At 46.1% G+C, this 16,464-nt stretch overlaps 1 protein-coding gene across 3 annotated transcripts in view; it reads right to left on the minus strand.

Moving 5' to 3' along the window:
* Nucleotides 1-16,464, minus strand: part of LOC106579321 (unconventional myosin-Id-like) — a 127,904-nt gene that overhangs the window by 12,255 nt on the left and 99,185 nt on the right. For all 3 annotated transcript variants that reach the window (XM_045702477.1, XM_014159139.2, XM_045702478.1), the window contains one exon: nt 12,681-12,835. In XM_045702477.1, the coding sequence (XP_045558433.1) occupies nt 12,681-12,835 (155 nt within the window). The remainder of the gene's footprint in view (nt 1-12,680; nt 12,836-16,464) is intronic.

The following is a 16,464-nucleotide window of genomic DNA, read 5'->3' on the forward strand; positions in this document are numbered from 1 at the left end:
TTCTTAGGGTCATAGGCAGCATTCCTCCTCCTCCAAACACGGCGAGTTGAGTTGATGCCAAAGAGCTCCATTTTGGTCTCATCGGACGACAACACTTTCACCCAGTTGTCCTCTGAATCATTCAGATGTTCATTGGCAAACTTCAGACGGGCATGTATATGTGCTTTCTTGAGCAGGGGGACATTGCGGGCGCTGCAGGATTTCAGTCCTTCCTGGCGCAGTGTGTTACCAATTGTTTTCTTGGTGACTATGGTCCCAGCTGCCTTGAGATCATTGACAAGATCCTCCCGTGTAGTTATGGGCTGATTCCTCACCGTTCTCATGATCATTGCAACTCCACGAGGTGAGATCTTGCATGGAGCCCCAGGCCGAGGGAGATTGACAGTTCTTTTGTGTTTCTTCCATTTGCGAATAATCGCACCGACTGTTGTCACCTTCTCACCAAGCTGCTTGGCGATGGTCTTGTAGCCCATTCCAGCCTTGTGTAGGTCTACAATCTTGTCCCTGACATCCTTGGAGAGCTCTTTGGTCTTGGCCATGGTGGAGAGTTTGGAATCTGATTGATTGATTGCTTCTGTGGACAGGTGTCTTTTATACAGGTAACAAGCTGAGATTAGGAGCACTCCCTTTAAGAGTGTGCTCCTAATCTCAGCTCGTTACCTGTATAAAAGACACCTGGGAGCCAGAAATCTTTCTGATTGAGACGGGGTCAAATACTTATTGAAATGCATATCATTTTATAACATTTTTGACATGCGTTTTTCTGGATTTTTGTTGTTGTTATTCTGTCTTTCACTGTTCAAATAAACCTACCATTAAAATTATACACTGATCATTTCTTTGTCAGTGGGCAAACGTACAAAATCAGCAGGGGATCAAATACTTTTTTCTCTCACTGTAGGGAGGTCGTCAGAGAACTGGCAGTGTGGTGCCAGGACAACAACCTCTCCCTCAATGTGAGCGAGACAAAGTGATCGTGGACTACAGGAAAAGGAGGGCTGAACAGGCCCTCATTAACATCAATGGGGCTGTAGTGGAGAGGGTCGAGAGTTTTAAGTTCCTTGGTGTCAACATCACCAACGAACTATCATGGTCCAAACATACCAAGACAGTCATGAAGAGGGCACGACAAAACCTTTTCCCCATCAGGAGACTGAAAAGATTTGGCATGGGCCCCCAGATCCTCAAAAGGTTCTACAGCTGCACCATCGAGAGCATCCTGACCGGTTGTATCACCGCCTGGTATGGCAACTGCTCGGCATCTGACCGTAAGATGCTACAGAGGGTAGTGCGAACGGCCCAGTACATCACTGGGGCCAAGCTTCCTGCCATCCAGGACCTATATAATAGGCGGTGTCAGAGGAAAGCCCATAAAATTGTCAGAGACTCCAGTCACCCAAGTTATAGACTGCCTTCTCTGCAACCGCACGGCAAGCGGTACCGGAGCGCCAAGTCTAGGACCAAAAGGCTCCTCAACAGCTTCTATCCCCAAGCCATTAGACTGCTGAGCAATTCATAAAAATCTCCACCGGACAATTTACATTGACCCCGCCTCTTGTACACTGCTGCTACTTGCTGTTTGTTTGTAACCTATGCATAGTCACTTCGCCCCCACCTACATGTACAGATTACCTCAACTAGCCTGTACCCCCGCACACTGACTCGGTACCGGTACCCCCTGTATATGGCCTCGTTACTGTTACTCTTATTGTGTTACTTTTTATTATTTATTTAAATTTGAGCCTACTTGGTAAATATTTTCTTCTTCTTGAACTGCACTGTTGGTTAAGGGCTTGTCAGTAAGCATTTCACGGTAAAGTCTACACTTGTTGTATTCGGCACATGTGGAAAATAAAGTTTGATTTGATTTGGGGACAGTATGCTCATGTATTTCTGCCTATTACTATTGTCTGAGGGGGAGCGGCTGGGGGTAGGAGAGTGTCGAGACGGAACAATGGCCCACATGTATCTGATAGATAGCCAACTCCTCTCACAAATTCAACACACAAACCACGCGGCCAACCCCCAATCCAGTCTTCCACAACACGAGCAAACATAATCCAGCCCGAGGAGGAGGTATAAGGAAGGAGGGGGGAGAGAAGGAATAGAAATGGTGGATAAAAGGGTCTCTACAGCTGTCATTTCCACCTCAACCATCCACCCTATCCCTCCCAATGGATCTGCATCCGCTCTCTCACACATCTCCCGTGTTCCCAGCCAGCTCCAACCTAGACATCCCGCTGGAGAAGAAAGGAAAAATAAACACACCTCTTTCAGGTCGCTAATGGTTCGAGCCTGGCGGCACAGCGGGTTTAGAAATGTCCTTCAGTCACGTCACAACAGAGAGAGTGATTCATAGTTTAAAGCAGTTCCGCTGGCATCGGCAGCGCTACAGGTCAGAAAGAGATGGTTAGTGAGATGATGTTGGAGTGATTTCAACTTCATTGTTCACTTTACAGTTGAAGGTATGAATATAGAGTCTCGGTGACTCAACTGAAATCACAACAAGGTAGCCATTAGCCAATACTTCCGCTGTCTCGCCGAATTACACCTCCTCTCAGTTTCTTCTCAGACATGTCTCTTCCAGCCTTTTCTGCCCCAAAACATCCAATGTGATATTAAACCACAGAGAAAACAACAACAGGAAGCAACAACAAAAAATGGAGCTGCTCAAATGCAGGAACTCCAACCCTTCAAAACAGCCCAAAAACCATTACAATATTTAGTAAGCTGTGAGTGCGGATATCTTCCTCTCCTCCTCTATGTCTCTTCGTCCACCATTTTTTCATGAAAAGAAGAGCGATATACTCTAAAATGGGGGAGATTACTAAGTAGGTCATTTAAAAATGTCTTAGCAGCAAAAAGTCTATTGATCAAAGACCCCTGAACGTAGAGGAGGAGTAGAAGAGGAAGAACACAATCAATCTGAAGGAAAGAGAAAGAAAGAGGGAGGAGAGAGACAAGCACACAATAACACACAATAGCACACAATAGCACACACACACACACACACACACACACAAGAGAGAGAGAAAGCAGCCTAGCAGTGGAGCCGTGCAGTGAGGCTGCCAAGGAGCTTGTTGATCAAAGCCACTGTAGCCTAGGTCAGCTAAGTGCCTAATGTACAGTAGCGGTGGAGGGAGGGGTCAAGAGGCCTTAACTATAGAGATCCTATAATGTAACTCTACACTGTTAATCATGTGAGGTGGCAGGCAGCCTAGTGGTTAGAGCGTTGGGCCAATAACCGAAAGTTTGCTAGATCGAATCCTCGAGCTGACAAGGTAAAAATCTTGTTCTGCCCCTGAACAAGGCAGTTCCTAGGCCGTCAATGTAAATAAGAATTTGTTCTTAACTGACTTGCCTAATTAAATTTAAAAAAATAAAAAATGTGTCGTGACAGTGGAGGGTCAGCTGGTCCTGAAGGACACGTGTATTGTGCCGCCGTTCGTTACAACCTTCGCTGACAATAAGGGTTTATTTAATGTGCTTCAGAGAACATGATATGAAATATGAATGCATTATAAGAGCACGATAATTGAACAGGAGGGACTACCAATACTAAAAATCCACTTCCAATAGGACTTCAACAGTTGGATTGGATCCACCACTACATGAATCGTCTCATCATGCCTACTGCTGGGACTGATAACGTCAGTGTGAACAGAACACGTTTAACGCATGGCAAAGTGAGAACAGCTCTACTCCCATAAGGGTAGAGTCACTATTATTATCAAGGGTGGTACAGAGTATTCATCAGTACTCCTAGACAGACTCCTAGACAAAGACACACATCCCCTCTTCGGCTGTCATCGGTGTCGAGATCCTCTCTTTATTGTTTATTTCTATTTAGGTCAGTGAAGAACAAATTCTTATTTACAATGATGGCCTACCCCGGCCAAACCCTAACCCGGATGACGCTGGGTCAATTGTGCGCCGCCCTATGGGACTCCAAATCAGGGCCGGTTGTGATACAGACTGGAATCGAACCAGGGTCTGTAGTGACGCCTCTAGCACTGAGATGCAGTGCTTTAGACCGCTGCGCCACATGGGAACCTCCTTTAGACGATCAGCAGGGTCAATGACGGTGATACGTCCCGGAAGTGGACAAAGCAAGGGGCCACTTCCCCTGAGGGACCGTTGATAGTAGTACACACTCTACACGGACAGCTGAGTCTTCACACTGCTGGAGCCACAATGGCTTCACAACAGGAGTCTCCGTCCATCTTAAACCATCACGCCTGGCTCTTCAAATTCTACAGTTTCTCTTCTCCCCGTTCTGTTCAATAGGCCTAGCATGACACTGGTCAATGAACCAGAATCCCTCGTGTCTCTCTCGTCTTCTGAAACACCCAGTATAATCACATGGGTGGCTGGACCACTGAAGGACCATTAGGGAAATCAATATATCGATGAGGATGAGCCAAGCGGAGGGAAAGAAAAGCAAGAGGAGTGTCTTCCATGAGTTTCTTCATTACAGATGGAGCGACCGCTCCCTTTTAAAAGAGGCCTGGCTCTCACTTTGTCACCCCAGCCAAAATCAATAGATCAACGAAGACGCCATTCATTCCAGCTTATCGATGCTTCACGGGTTCGAGTAACATGGGGGAAGGGGACGAGGTTGCGTTTGGAACCGAGATAATAGAGTTGATCAGGCCCAAGCTGGAGGTGACAGGGGGAAAAGACGAATGGGAAGAAGCGAGGGATGAGAAGGATGAGAATGATCAGGAAAAAGAGTGGAGGGTAAAGGTCAAGCGGGGGCTACATCTCGGTATAGTGTACAAGGATCGAGAGGCTTGCAGCAAGATGGTAGAGTACATGGGTGTCTCTGTGTGAGCGTAGGTGGAAAGGCTGGAGGTATAGAGGGGAGGCCAGGGACCTTTCACTCCAGTCAGGGGAGGGGATGTCTGGGGCCGCAGCACCACTCTATGAGCATGGTAGAGGCCTGTTGACCTGCACCTCACTGCGTCTCTTACTGGTTGTTTGGTTGGCGGGCAGGCAGACAGCACTGCAGTGGTGCAGGGACCCACGCAGAGGGAAACTAGGTCAGATCCCATCTCTCTCAGACACACACACACACACACTCAGTCTACACCCCTCCCCTTCAATCACTCCACCAACCAACCGACCCCCCAGGATGATATAAAATATAAAACAGAGCAGGACTCTCTACTGTTCAGCAAAAACAGTGTGTGTGTGGTGGCTGTAGCCACATGTAAGTGTGTTATGATGACACACACGCAAACACACGCACACACCACGTCCATCCATTTATGCAGGAGGTAGCAAAAACACAATTTTACCGCATGTTTTTGGAAGGCAAATTAGTGTTTATATGGCTGTCTATCATTGGTGCTCTGCACCGTTTTAAATGACAGGAATATCATTCAATCCATCACCTGGATAATGTATAAGGATGGAGACAGATCCATTCATGGCAACAACAAAAAAAGATGAGCTTTAAAAATAAATAATACTCTCCCTCCCTCGAGCCCCCTGTTTCTCCCTCTCCCCTTTGTCCTTCCTACAGCTTCTGTTTACCTCTCTGACACTGTTTTTCTGCCTCTCTCCATCCTTTTCCTCTCTCCTTCTCCCCCCCCAGAGGAGATGAGTTAGTTCTCAGCCAGCAGGGTTATTATTGGACTAAATATCAGACAAACATGGATCGGCTGGTCGCTATGGCAACTGCATCTGCAACACCGCACAGGGAGGGAGGGCGAGTAGGAGGGATAGAGGAAAAAAGGGGAGGAAAGCTGACAAACAAGGGGGGGCAAGAGAGGGAGGGGTAAAAGTGGGAGGGAGTGAAGGAGGGATAAAGGAGAGGGAGTGGAGGGGAGCATGACTTCCTTAAGTCTGAAATGCTCCACTCAGCATAAAGGGTGACCTTGATGGTGTAGGGAGACAAAATCACCAGTTAGCAGCACACCGACTCTGTCTGTCTTAGTGTCTTTAAACATGATGATGACGATGCCATCTCAAATTACACAGGAAAGTGCAACACGGCACATTTGTTCACGCTGAGCAGCACTTCTTCAAGGTTTGAATATTCATCACACTTCCGTTGTACTGACACTGCAATAACACAAACTTAACGGGTCGTCTTTCTCCGAAAAGGAAAACAGATGCCTACTTCTCTGCCCGGGGAGGAGAGCAGAGAGGATTCGCCAGAGCAATCAGGGGCCTCAGACTTCTGCTACATGACCGACAACAAGCCACAGATCAATGTTACTCTTCTCTCTCTCTCTCTCTCTCTGCTGTGAATGAGTCAGCAGTATGAAGCCCATAGCCTCTGTATTGATCTGATGTAGCTCGTTGGTTATGTTCTGACCTGGGGCTGAACTGAGGGCTTGAACTAATCATGTAACTACGCTGCCCTGTCAAATCTGGGCCAACCTCAATCTGTGACACATAAAAAGGGAATGACGAGGGAGAGTGAGAGAGATGGGGGGGGGGAAGAGAGAGAGAAAGAACAAAAGAAGAGAACTTGAATGAAACGAAACAACAAAATGATAGAAAGACAAAGCAAACAGTTAAGTCCAATAACTGGTGTCACACAGACCTGAACAGTATAACAGTGCAGAGTGTCTCATATCTTTAGTCTGTCGAGCACCCTCTCTTCCTGTCTCTCCCTAGTGCTATTAAGCGAGTTACGCTTTCCTTCTTATTACCGGGTTAGGCTGGGCCCAGAATAACACCATTCATCTACACAGTGGGAGAATTCCTGGAGAGAGAGAGCGAGAGAGAGCGAGAGAGAGCGAGGGAAGAAAGAGAGAGCGAGAGGGAAGAAAGAGAGCGAGAGGGAAGAAAGAGCGAGAGGGAAGAAAGAGAGCGAGAGGGAAGAAAGAGAGGGTGAGGGAAGAAAGAGAGCGAGAGGGAAGAAAGAGAGCGAGAGGGAAGAAAGAGAGCGAGAGGGAAGAAAGAGAGCGAGAGGGAAGAAAGAGAGAGAGGGAAGAAAGAGAGGGTGAGGGAAGAAAGAGAGAGAGGGAAGAAAGAGAGGGCGAGGGAAGAAAGAGAGAGAGGGAAGAAAGAGAGCGAGGGAAGAAAGAGAGCGAGAGGGAAGAAAGAGAGAGAGGGAAGAAAGAGAGCGAGAGGGAAGAAAGAGAGAGAGGGAAGAAAGAGAGCGAGAGGGAAGAAAGAGAGCGAGAGGGAAGAAAGAGAGCGAGGGAAGAAAGAGAGCGAGAGGGAAGAAAGAGAGCGAGAGGGAAGAAAGAGAGCGAGAGGGAAGAAAGAGAGCGAGAGGGAAGAAAGAGAGCGAGAGGGAAGAAAGAGAGCGAGAGGGAAGAAAGAGAGCGAGAGGGAAGAAAGAGAGCGAGAGGGAAGAAAGAGAGCGAGAGGGAAGAAACAGAGGGTGAGAGAGTTGGGAGGAAAGAGTGATAGAGAAGAGAGACCGAGAAGAGAGGGCATGAAGAAAGAGAGGGCGAGAAGAGCACGAGAGAGAGCGAGCGAGAATGAAGGAAGAGACAGGGATAGAGACACACACTCATCCATCCATCGTTTGCCTTCACAAGGATCTCTCCCTCCATCCCCCGTGTCAATACTTTCTGGACTTACAGTAGTCACTGAAACAGCAAGACAACCTGGCACAGAACGCTCTTTTCTCAGAACCCAGTAGTTCAAATACAGCGCTACACAACGGCGAAACAAAGCTACATCTAGGACAGAGACAACCGCGACAGAGTCATCTCTGTCAGGGACTAACACATCTCACAGTGGAACTTTCTCATTGGATCGGGTTCCACTGGAGCACAATGTATAGTTTAGAAACCAGAACAAAGGGAACCGTCACTATATGGGAAAGTAGTGAAGTAGGTCCGAGTCCGAATCAGACGGACATAGAGTAGATAAACATAGCTAGACGTTGGAATTTGGACGTGAAGACAGAGTTTGTGTATTGCTGGTCTTTCGCCGATTTAGCTTCTTTATAATTCCTGAGAGAAATGAATAATTAACAAGGAGGCTATTTTTAGGACAGGCGTGAACTAGTGATCGGGTAAGCTGAATGTAATGCACATGTAATGTACACTGACTGTACGAAACATTAGGAACACCTTAATATTGAGTTGCATCCCCCCTTTTGCCCTCAGAACAGCCTCAATTCGTCAGGACATGGACTCTACAAGGTGTCGAAAGCGTTCCACAGGGATGCTGGCCCATGTTGACTCCAATGCTTCCCACAGTTGTGTCAAGTTGTCTGGATGAACTTTGGATGGTGGACCATTCTTGATACACATGAGAAACTGTTGAGTGAGAAAAACACAGCAGCGTTGCAGTTCTTGACACAAACCGGTGATCCTGGCACCTACTACCATACCCCGCTCAAAGGCACTTAAATCATTTGTCTTGCCCATACACCCTCTGAATGGCACACATACACAATCCATGTCTCAATTTGTCTCAAGGCTTAAAAATCCTTCTTTAACCTGTCTCCTCGCCTTCATCTACACTGATTGAAGTGGATTTAACAAGTGACATCAGTAAGGGATCATAGCTTTCACCTGGTCAGTCAGTCTTTCATGGAATGAGCAGGTGTTCCTAATGTTTTGGACACTCAGTGTGTATCAGGGTCATATACAGTCGACTGTAATGTACTGCATGTATAAGCAGTGGCAAATCCTCCTCCTGGAAAGCTGCCGATGTGCCCTTGAGCAAGGCACTTAACCCATAATTGCTCCTGTAAGTCGCTCTGGATAGGAGCGTCTGCTGAATGACTCAAACGTAAATATAAAAACTTACTGGTTATGCATACAGGCTTTTGATCCAGCCCTGCAGTAACACACCTGATTCTACTTAAGAGTTGTGGTGTGTTGTGTTGTGCTGCAGTGGGGTGCATGTCAATAGAACAGAGGTCTGGGCTAAATATAGGAGAGAGAGCAGAGTAGAGCAGCTCATCACCTTAAATATTTAATCTCTCCTCTTCTGAGTTGGAGGGAGAGGGGTAGGGAGGGAAGGAGGAGAGAGGAGAGGGAGGGATGGGGGAAAGGGAGGGGGGGTAAGAGAAAGAGAGAGAGGAAGAGAAACAAATAGAGGAAGAGAAACAGAGAGACAGGGAAGAGAAACAGAGAGAGAGGGAAGAGAAACAGAGAGAGAGAGAGCGAGAGAGGAAGAGAGCGAGAGAGTGAGGAAGACAGAGAGAGCAAGAGAGGGAAGAGAAACAGAGAGAGAGGAAGATAAACAGAGAGAGAGAGAGGAAGATAAACAGGGAGAGAGAGACGGAGGTACAAAGAAGAGGAATGAAAATAGGGGAATGACAAAAAAGGAAAAAGGGATGAGAAAGGAAAAGAGCGAGGGAGGAAGTGAGAGCACGGGGATATAATCCGTTTTCATGCAGAAGCGGCTGGACTATTTGTGAATTTCTAGACAACTGTTGTGCGTCACAGCCGATAAGAGGGTTATGCTCTTATTCATATGTGGAGCAGAATTCGCCGCGTCTGTTTTACTCTCAACAGATTTGGCCCCGATACATTCTGAGAGGGCGCCTATCTACTCGTAAAATATGACAGCTTTGACATTTCATGAACAAACCAGTCAAGTCGTGAACTCAATCTGAAAAGTAGTCTTTTGAGGGGACAAATTCTGAACCCCCCAGTGAAATAAGCCTCCATATTGAAAGTTGGAACTCTCATACACTAACTACACAGAGAAAGAACCAGTGTTATTTGGAGTGCGCCTTAAACTTAGTGTCACTATCACTCTGCACTACACATGCTGTACATTTGGGGAATAAAAAAGCCAGCCATTGACTCTGGGTCCCTGTGTGTGATGTAAGCTCTATGGCGCTCTGATCAGTATTGTGTGGGCTGTGCACCACGCTGAAGGACAGATTACAGGTTACATCTACAGGGATGTGTAGGGCACATATATCCCTTATTGATGTGACTTGTTAAATCCACTTCAAATCAGTATAGATAAAGGGTAGGTGACATGTTAAAGATTGATTTTTAAGCCTTGAGACATGGATTGTGTAGGTGTGCCATGCAGAAGGTAAATGGGCAAGGCAAGAGATTTAAGTGCCTTTGAACGGGGTATGGTAGTAGGTGCCAGGCGCACCAGTTTGTGTCAAGAACTGCAACGCTGCTGGGTTTTTCACACTCAACAGTTTCCCGTGTGTATCATGAATGGTTCACCACCCAAAGGACATCCAGCCAACTTGACACAACTGTGGGAAGCATTGAAGTCAACATGGGCCAGCATCCCTGTGGAACGCCTTCGACACCTTGTAGAGTCCATGCCCTGACGAATTGAGGCTGTTCTGAGGTTAAAAGGGGGTTGCAGCTCAATGTTAGGAAGGTGTTCCTAATGTTTGTCGTACTCAGTGTACATGGACACACACACTGAGATGTCTCGACGTGGCCTTTTGTTCTGGCCATGTTTCATTGTGATAGATGGGCCTCTATAGGAAGCACATGGAGACCAATTAAGAGGAACCCAATGGCAGAGGGCTTTTTCTCTCTCTCTCGCTGAGAGCGCGTATACAATGAGACATGATAGCATCGGAGCAGAGGCGTGTTCAGGCACATTCCCCCACAAAATAGACCAGAGCAAGGATATGATAAAGTGCCTTGGCTTAATTATAATGTAGGTATTCTACAGCTGGGTAAACATGCTGCAATCATCTATCATACATTACTCAACTATCATACAAGCCCCAACATAAAAATAATATGACATTAATGCTTGTTCTCTTGTCCAGGACAAGTAAAAAAAAAAATAATTGTCGCACAAGAAGAATGTAGATTTAAGATGTCTGGAATGGACAAGCAAAAAAAACAAAACAATGAAAATCACACAAATCACAAGCATTGGAATAATATACAAATCAATGTGTAGGTGATATGCATATTGGCTACAGCCTCGCGTCCAAACCGATGCTGACATGAGGAAGGTGCCAGAAAATGGAGCCAAACTTTAATGAGACTTTTAATTACATAAATATAGGCTAAACGCCAGTCAGGTTTGACAAGTATAATGAACGATAATTACCATTAACGTCTAAAAGGCTCGATTTCGTTGACGTTCTCAAGGCACGGTTGGTTCAGATCAAACGGTCAGAAGACCGGAGAGTGAAGGACAGTGCCTGACGCGCACCACACATCATCCACCTTGAATCTGAGCAAAGGTGGTCAGCATATGTGAAACTATTTAAAGATATACATACTTGTTTAAAACCTGGATATTTAATGTCCTTTTATGAAGCATGTCTTACCTTGTTTCAAAGTAGCCTAGCCTAGTCAAAATACGACTAAATGTTGAGGGAATTACTTAAACACTTAATATGTCATTGAAACCAGCATTTCTCACGTTAAGATTGGTTTTCAAATCAACTTTATTTGATCGTGCAGCAGCAAAAGGCATAATCCTAGTCATATTAGTAACCCACGCTAGTTGATGCATCTTTAGATCTCCTCTCTTCATTTGTAACGGATATTTTAATCTCTGTCAAATGAAACCACTCGTGCGTGCAGTGCACTTCTGAGAGCGGTGTTTTGACGCTAATAGCAATTTGGAACATTAGTGCGTAGCCTACAGCCATGGGCACATTGTTGATCTTATAATATGAAGAAATACAACTTCATCAACATTTTAAGATAAACGGTCTGACCTGTTGCATCTCCCTCATTGCTTTTTTATTTTCTTTATGTTCAGCGGTATGAATTTTGGATCTGTCGTCCCAGAACTTTTGAACCGTAGACATATTTTTAATCATCCAAGGGACAACGGGACACCTTTAATTACCAGCCCTGGAGAGAATTATTTTATAAAAGACATACAAAGTATTTGGTTATAATTGTAATGTTGTAATATTTGATAGGCTACCTAGGGTGGCCAACCATCTTCCAGGAGAGCCTTAAAGGGGCAGTGTTGTATTTTGAGACAGCCTTGAATATGCAAAGAAGCCAACAGGCAGAGTGTAACTTACATTTTTGTCTGATTCTCTGTGGTAAAAAAAAGATAGTAATGCATTGTATTTTGTAAAGGGGTTCCTTTCTTCATACAACTACTTTTTTTTGGGGGGGGGGGGGACAAGTGACTTGAGCTTTTGGACAAGTAAAATAAATCTGTCTTCCTTGTCCAAAGGACAAGTGTAGAAAAAAGTGAAATGTCAAGCCCTGGTATATAATAGATGTACAGTACCATATCAGATGGGACAGTAGAGCAGTTGAAATCTGCTGCGTGTGCAGTTTTTCCAGGGGTGACCGAAGGGACACTGAGTAAGTAACACAGTAGGTGGGGGCTGGCCTGGACCATAATCTCCTTTCCTGTCTGCACATCTGAGAGAATGCACCATACAGAAAGTACTGGACTTTGCTTACAGGAGAGCACAGGAGGCTGCTGAGGGGAGGACGGCACATGTTAATGGCTGGAACGAAGTGAATGGAAAGGCATCAAACACATGGAAACCATGGATTTCATTTCGTTCCACCGATTCCGCTCCAGTCATTACCATGAGCCCGTCCTTCCCAATTAAGGTGCCACTAACCTCCTGCGGAGGATAGGTTCTGTATAGCTGTACTGGTTCTATGGCTCCCTGCAGACACACGTCACAAACATACGGAGACAGAAAGACGACTAGAAAGATAGACTCACCCACTGACCGACCGACCACCTGACCGACCACCTGACCGACCGACCAACAGACAGAAAGGCAGACACATGCATGGCACACATAAACACCCACTGGTTACCTTTTGAAGTGGCTGAGCAGGGTGCCCACCAGCTCTCCAATGCGACTGTCCCCGGCAGGCACCATGCCCTTTAGACAAACCACCAGGTCCCGGCTGTCCTTAGTGTGGAACACCACCAATTGATCCTTACCAGGGGACACACTGATCCCAGTCACCTGGTAGGACAGAGAGAGAGGACACACACGTAAGCACGCAGACACACACACACACACACACCAGGGGAGTTTGAGTTAGCGCAGCTCAATGGACACAGCAATACACTAGCGGTTCTCAGACTGAATCAAAATTGCAATCCATCACCCCTCATTTGCTTAGTAAGGAAAGGGACCAGGGGTTATTCTGACATGCTCCTTCATAGACTGCAACAGATAGGTAAAACCACAAAGTTCTGTGTGTAACGTCTGGCTGCTACTGTTCCTGGTGTGATTTTTTTATTTAACGGAACATAACATCTCTAAGGAACATAATGAAGATATTATACTGTTAAATAAATATGAACTGAACCGAGCAGAACTGTGTTTGTAAAATAACAAAATGTGTTTGCTCATAGAGGCTGAGAAGAATGTGGCCAAATATCTTCTTCAAGATAGAAATGTTTTCAGTTATTGATCTTGATCCCACAGGACTAATCAATGACTTCTGATCGAGGTTTGTTGAACCAGCCAGTGTGGTCAGATGCCAATATTCTGCAGGTGTGTAGTTGGGCTTTACTGAGCTCTGCAAAACCCCACCAAATGTGTTAGACCTAGCCCTAACCACTATTTAATAGCATCACAGGTAAACACCGCTTAAAGGTTAGGGCTATGCCTAAAGGTCATGGTGTGTCTTTACCTCTCTCTCAGACACCCTCTGTCTCTGTCTCTCCCCCCTATCTTTCTATCTCTCCCACAGGTCAATACAGCTCAGAGGTTAGGGTCTAATGCTCATAGCTTATAGTTTCTTACTTTCTTTCCCTCTATCTCTTTCTATCCCTCCCTACCTTTCTTTTTCTAGCCCTTCCCCTTTCCACTCCTTCCCCCAGTCTCTGTGAGTCCAGGCCCCATTAAACACAGTGTAGAGTAGACTATGGAATGAGTCTTACACATTACCTGTTGTATAGCACACTGTATTACTTATACAACTAATATAAGGACATGAGACGGGAGTAGAAATTAACGTGGGCATTATTTAATGCGTTTTACAGGAAGAACATTCCAAGTGTTTTTAACGTAGGTAAGCAAGGGGGGGGGGTTACAGGTGCCCTAAAGGGACAAAACTAGAATATCAATACACAACATTACCCCTTTAAACCAGCATCATACTGGGACAAAATAATAATTATTCCATCTCCATCAGATGAAGCAAATGTGACAGCTCCACCATGGCAACACGCGTCAAGGGGTAAACAACCAATAGCTTGCTGCTTCACCAATAGCTATCTGCTTCACCAATAGCTAGCCGATATAACTGAAAGTGAAATGAGCCCAGGGTTTAGAAACGATTTCAACAGGTATACTCCCAACACCACATGCTCGTGTTTGTGACAGCATATTTAAATGAACAGGTTAATTGATTGGAACGAGCCTCATTTCTTTCTAATGAGTTGGGATAATGAAACAGTCAGATTGGCGTTTTTCGAGTCATTGAAATCAAATATTATTAGTCACATGCGCTGTATACAACAGGTGTAGATCTTACAGTGAAATGCTTACTTACAAGCCCCTAACCAACAAAGGAACAAGTAATTAAAATAACAATAGCGAGACTACATACAGGGGGCACCAGTACAGAGTCAATGTGTGGGGGGCACCAGTTAGTCAAGGTAATTGAGGTAATATGTACATGTAGGTAGAGTTATTAAAATGACTGTGCATAGATAACAGAGTAGCAGAGGCCTAAAAGAGGGGGTAACAGGGGGACGGGGGAGACGATGCAAAAGGTCTGGGTAGCCATTTGATTATTTTATTAGATGTTCAGGAGTCTTATGGCTTGGGGGCAGAAGCTGTTTAGAAGCCTCTTCGACCTAGACTTGGCACTCCGGTACATGGTAGCAGAGAGAACAGTCTATGACGAGGGTGGCTGGAGTCTGACAATTTTTAGGGCCTTCCTCTGACACCGCCTGGTATAGAAGTCCTGGATGGCAGGGAGCTTGGCTGCAGTGATGTACTGGGCCGTACGCAACCAGTCAGGATGCTCTCAATGTTGCAGCTATAAAACCTTTTGAGGGCCTGAGGACCCATGACAAATCTTTTCGGTCTCCTGAGGAGGTTTTGTCGTGCCCTCTTCATGACTGTCTTGGTGTGCTTGGACCATATTAGTTTGTTGGTGATGTGGACACCAAGGAACTTGAAGCTCTCAACCTGCTCCACTACAGCCCCGTCGATAAGAATGGGGGCGTACTCGGTCCTCCTTTTCCTGTAGACCACAATCATCTCCTTTGTCTTGATCACGTTGAGGGAGAGGTTGTTGTCCTGGCACCACACGGCCAGGTCTCTGACCTCCTCCCTATAGGCTGTCTTGTCGTTGATCAGGCTGTTGTGTCATCGGTCAAACTTAATGATGGTGTTGGAGTCGTGACTGGCGGTGCAGTCATGAGTGAACAGGGAGTACAGGAGGGGACTGAGCACGCACCCCTGAGGGGCCCCTGTGTTGAGGATCAGTGTGGCGGATGTGTTGTTACCTACCCTTACAGTCTGGGGGCGGCCCGTCAGGAAGTCCAGGATCGAGTTGCAGAGGGAGGTGTTTAGTCCCAGGGTCCTTAGCTTATTGATGAGCTTGGAGGGCACTATGGTGTTGAACGCTGAGCTGTAGTCAATGAATATCATTCTCACATAGGTGTTCCTTTTGTCCAGGTGGGAAAGGGCAGTGTGGAGTGCAATAGAGATCGCATCATCTGTGGATCTATTAGGGCGGTATGCAAATTGGAGTGGGTCTTGGGTTTCTGGGATAATGGTGTTGATGTGAGCCATGACCAGCCTTTCAAATCACTTCATGGCTACAGACATGAGTGTTATGGGTCGGTAGTCATTTAGGCAGGTTACTTTAGTGTTCGTGGGCACAAGGACTATGGTGGTCTGCTTAAAACATGCTGGTATTACAGACTCGGACAGGGAGAGGTTGAAAATGTCAGTGAAGACACTTGCCAGTTGGTCAGCGCATATTCGGAGTACACATCCAGGTAATCCGTCTGGCCCTGTGACCTTGTGAATGTTGACCTGTTTAAAGGTCTTACTCACATCGGCTGCGGAGAGCGTGATCACACAGTCGTCTGGAACAGCTGATGCTCTCATGCATGTTTCAGGGTTATTTGCCTCGAAACGAGCATAGAAGAAGTTTAGCTCATCTGGTAGGCTCATGTCACCGGGCAGCTCTTGGCTGTACTTCCCTTTATCGTCTGTAATGGTTTGCAAGCCCTGCCACATCCGACGAGCGGCGGAGCCCGTGTAGTATGATTCGATCTTAGTCCTGTATAGACACTTTGCCAGTTTGATGGTTCGTTGGAGGGCATAGCGGGATTTCTTATAAGCTTCCGGGTTAAAGTCCTGCTCCTTGAAAGTGGCAGCTCTAGCCTTTAGCCCAGTGCGGCTGTTGCCTGTAATCCATGGCTTCTGGTTGGAGTATGTACAGTATGGTCACTGTGGGGACGACATCATCAATGCACTTATTGATGAAGCCATTGACTGATGTGGTGTACTCCTGAATGCCATCGGAAGAATCCCGAAACATATTCCAGTCTCTGCTAGCAAAACAGTCCTGACCACTTTTTATTGAACGAGTCACTGGTGCTTCCTGCTTTAATCTTTGC

This window comes from Salmo salar, chromosome ssa19 (assembly GCF_905237065.1).
Source record: "Salmo salar chromosome ssa19, Ssal_v3.1, whole genome shotgun sequence".
Lineage (NCBI taxonomy): Eukaryota > Metazoa > Chordata > Actinopteri > Salmoniformes > Salmonidae > Salmo > Salmo salar.